This window comes from Mus caroli, chromosome 8 (genome assembly GCF_900094665.2).
Source record: "Mus caroli chromosome 8, CAROLI_EIJ_v1.1, whole genome shotgun sequence".
NCBI classification, from domain to species: domain Eukaryota; kingdom Metazoa; phylum Chordata; class Mammalia; order Rodentia; family Muridae; genus Mus; species Mus caroli.
Genome location: NC_034577.1, coordinates 98045141 through 98048816, shown reverse-complemented (window position 1 = coordinate 98048816; position 3676 = coordinate 98045141). Strand labels below are relative to the sequence as shown.

The 3676-nt window shown below is 46.8% G+C and overlaps 1 protein-coding gene across 2 annotated transcripts in view; it reads right to left on the bottom strand.

Moving 5' to 3' along the window:
* Nucleotides 1-3676, bottom strand: part of Utp4 (UTP4 small subunit processome component) — a 29954-nt gene that overhangs the window by 2033 nt on the left and 24245 nt on the right. For both annotated transcript variants that reach the window (XM_021169609.2, XM_029480922.1), the window contains exons 14-15: nucleotides 3415-3510; nucleotides 2276-2461 (exon numbers count right to left, since the gene is read on the bottom strand). In XM_021169609.2, coding sequence (XP_021025268.1) covers nucleotides 2276-2461; nucleotides 3415-3510 — 282 coding nt within the window. The remainder of the gene's footprint in view (nucleotides 1-2275; nucleotides 2462-3414; nucleotides 3511-3676) is intronic.

Genomic DNA, 3676 nt, shown 5'->3' with positions numbered 1-3676 from the left:
AGCCTGGTCTACAGAGTGAGTTCCAGGACAGCCAAGGCTACACAGAGAAACCCTGCCTCGAAAAACCAAAAAAAAAAAAAAAAAAAAGAACTGTCTTAGATACATGTGGGAGTTGGAAGGATAGCTCAGTGGTTAAGAATGCTTATTGCTCTTGCACAGGATCAAGATTCAGTTCTTAGCACCCATATTAGGTGGCTCACAACTGCCTGTAACTCCAGTCCCAGGAAATCTAATATCCTCTTCTGGTCTCTGTGGGCACTACACTTACATGGTTAATACAAACTCATGCAGACAGACAGACAGACACACACACACAGACATTCTTCATCTGTATACCTATTGATGCACCCTAGGTCATGTAAAAATGCTTCAGGCAAAAGGGGTTATGATGGGCAGGATGAAGCAAGAAAGGGTTTCATACTCTATGGCAAGATTAAAGACAGGCATGCTGTAGGCCAGGCTTGTCAGCAACACTGTCAGGAACAAATGGGCATGTGCAGGATCTCAGCCCACACAGTCCCTGTGCTTTCCACAGCTCCCCCAACCATATCTAATATACTGGCCAAGCGGCTAAGGTTCCCCCCCAGGGAAAATAACATAAACTACCCACTGATGTGTCACTGACACTTCAAGAGACGGCCAAATAAATGATTCACTTCATCTCTGACTTCCTGGGAACTAGCTCTACTTAGGACAAGGACATGAAGGACCAATCACCATGGCCAGGGTGAAAGGCTTCTGGGCTGAGTTACAGAGAGAAGGCTGAGTGAGTGGGAGGGGCTTTTCCTGCTCCACTCTCTCACAGGAGGCACTTGCCAGCCAGCTCTGCTTCCCACATCCCAGGACACAAGGCCCATGAGATGAGATTCAGTGACACTTCCCTGTGCACACCTCCTTTAGAGCCATCTGCTGCCTTACCCACGCACATCCCACCCCCACCTTCACAGAGCGGCAGAACAGCTGGTGTTGGGTATAACTGAAACCCAAAGTGCAGTACAGCCATGGCTGTGGTCCACAGGCCTCCAAGGAAGAAAAGCTCCTACCCAGAAAAGACATGTATACTCAGGGGAAAAAAATCAAAACAGCAGCTAGCATCTCAAACTAAAGGAAGCACTTGTATCCCTACCCAAATCACGGTCACAGACACTGGATCCCAGCTGGGCTTTTCACAAGACACAAAGACCAACTTTTGAAACGTGGTCAGCTAAGGAGCAGGGTGGTCAAAACATCAGCAGGGGTCTCCTTGAATGAAACTGCTTCAGTCATCCAAGAGTGAAAGTTTAAAAAGTGGGTCATCAGCTCAAACGTATTCCCTCCAGAGGGTCACCCTCTGAATGCCAACCCAATCATTTTTCTACTTAGGATTATGTGGCTTTCTTTTTTTTTTTTTTTTTTTTTTTTTTTGAGACAGGGTTTCTTTGTGTTGCCCTGGCCTGTCCTGGCTTTCTTAAAGATTTATTTACTTATTATATGTAAGCACACTGTAGCTGTCTTCAAACACACCAGAAGAGGGAGTCAGATCTCGTTACAGATGGTTGTGAGCCACCATGTGGTTGCTGGGATTTGAACTCAGGACCTTTGGAAGAGCAGTCGGGTGCTCTTACCTGCTGAGCCATCTCACCAGCCCCGGGATTAAGTGTTGAAAAACTAGTCCAGAAAGGTTAACCCATAACCCAACAGTAGGAATGCAAATCAGGGAGTGTGCCAAACAGAATTACCTCTCCTCCAATCAACACGCTGGCAGTTTGTACCCATCCTCCACTGACCATGGAAGTAGAAGTTTGTATTCTGAGGCTCCCTTAGCTATCAATCATTATTTATACTTAAAAATTCATAAGTAAAGATAGGGCGTGGTAACTCACACGTCACTTCCCCAGCACTTAAGAAGCAGAGGCAGGATTGCTGTAAATTTAACGTGAGGCCAGTCAGGCTACATAGCAACAGCAAGTCTCAAAAAGCCTAAAACAAACTGGGGTGCTGGAAGGGCAGCCCAGCAATTAAGAGCATTTGCTGCTCTTGCTGAGGATCTGGGTTCGGTTCCCAACAGGATGCTCATGGAGTTGGAACTCAGCCAAAGCGGGGCTGAAAATCTTAAAACACTCTTCTGGCTTCTGTGGGCAAAACACACACACACACACACACACACACACACACACACACACACAGTGTCTGTCTGTCTGTCTCTCCCCTCCCTCCCTCTCTCTCCCTCACACACACATCCACACACACACACACAAAATTAAAGATACCCTAAGTAAGAAGTCTCCAAACTCACCAAGGACTTGTCAATGATGCAGAACATGTAGGCATCATGGAGGAGGATGTGCATTGGTCTCTTGGGATGAAAGCTGATGTGTGTGATGGGAGTATCCCTTTGGAGCCACAGCTGGTGAAATCCTTGCTTCTGGACAGAGCGGCTCCACTCTGTATACTGCTTTTCTGGGATGCTGAATTCAAATACCTGGAGAACACACCACCAAACAAGTGCAAATGTGCACTCACGACGTTCAGAGGCTCCGGTCCCTTCTGTGTCTTATCCTTTCCTAACCACGAGTAGTAGTGAACAGTAAGCACCCTATTCAGCCTTACATTTTACTTAATAAGTCATCACCCTGAATTTTCCAGTCAGAGCTTTTTGTTTAAGCTCTGGTTGGTCTGGAACTTGTGATCCTCCTGCCTCAATATGATAGGATTGTAGGGCATTGCCACTAAACTCAGAGGGTACCAGTTTAAATGACAAAGGCACTTAAGGCAGCATCTTTCAGTAGTCTAGGTAAAGGATGAAAACCGGTGAACATGAGGTTGCATTTTTGGACACTGTGTGTGTGGGAGAGTGTAAAACTGTTTAGGAAGCATCGTTTGCCTAGCAGGCTAACCAAGTATTTCCCAGACACGGTGAGTCTGGCTGATGCTCTCATCTCCAGTTTACAGATGAGGATACACCAGCATTGACGAGTTAATGTGTTCTACAGCCCAAGTATTTTAAAGAGTGCTTCTTCATAACTTGGCATAAAAAACTCCTGTAGACTTAAAGTTCTCACTCTGGCTGAGATCTAGACACCCCTATTTTAGTAAGGTCTGATTTCCTCATGAAGGTAAACCATCCATTTTTCAGTTTATTTTCAAGATTTTATTACATCCGTAACTAATTTGGAACCTGGGTCCATGTCATCTTTGGTTTACATCAGCAGGTTGCTTCAGAACTCCCCGCTTCAGAACTCTTGTATCACTCTGTGTTCTTCTCTAGAACTGCACTGTGAGCCGGTGGGTACTGCTGGCCAATGGGCCGCACAGGGAAGCCTCACTCACACAAATGAACCTGCCTATGCATCCTCCAACATCTCCACGGGAAGGTCCTCCTAACTGTTCCCGTTAGCGTGGCAGACGGGAACTGGAAAGCACTGGATCACTCACCTGCTGGTCAGAATGAGCAATGACCAGGTTGTTGGTATTGGGGGCGATGGCCAGAGCGGTCACTGGGAAGTTGTAAGCAGGCACTGTGCAGTGAAGCTGGGAAAAGACAGGGAAGACTCTATAGGACACCGTCCGTCATGAAAGGTTACATGAGCTGGGCAAGACGCCGCTTAACTCTGATCCCAGCACCCCAGAAACAGAGGTAGCTCTGCAAGTTCTAGGCCAGCCAGGTCTATACAGTGCGACCCTATCCCAAACACCC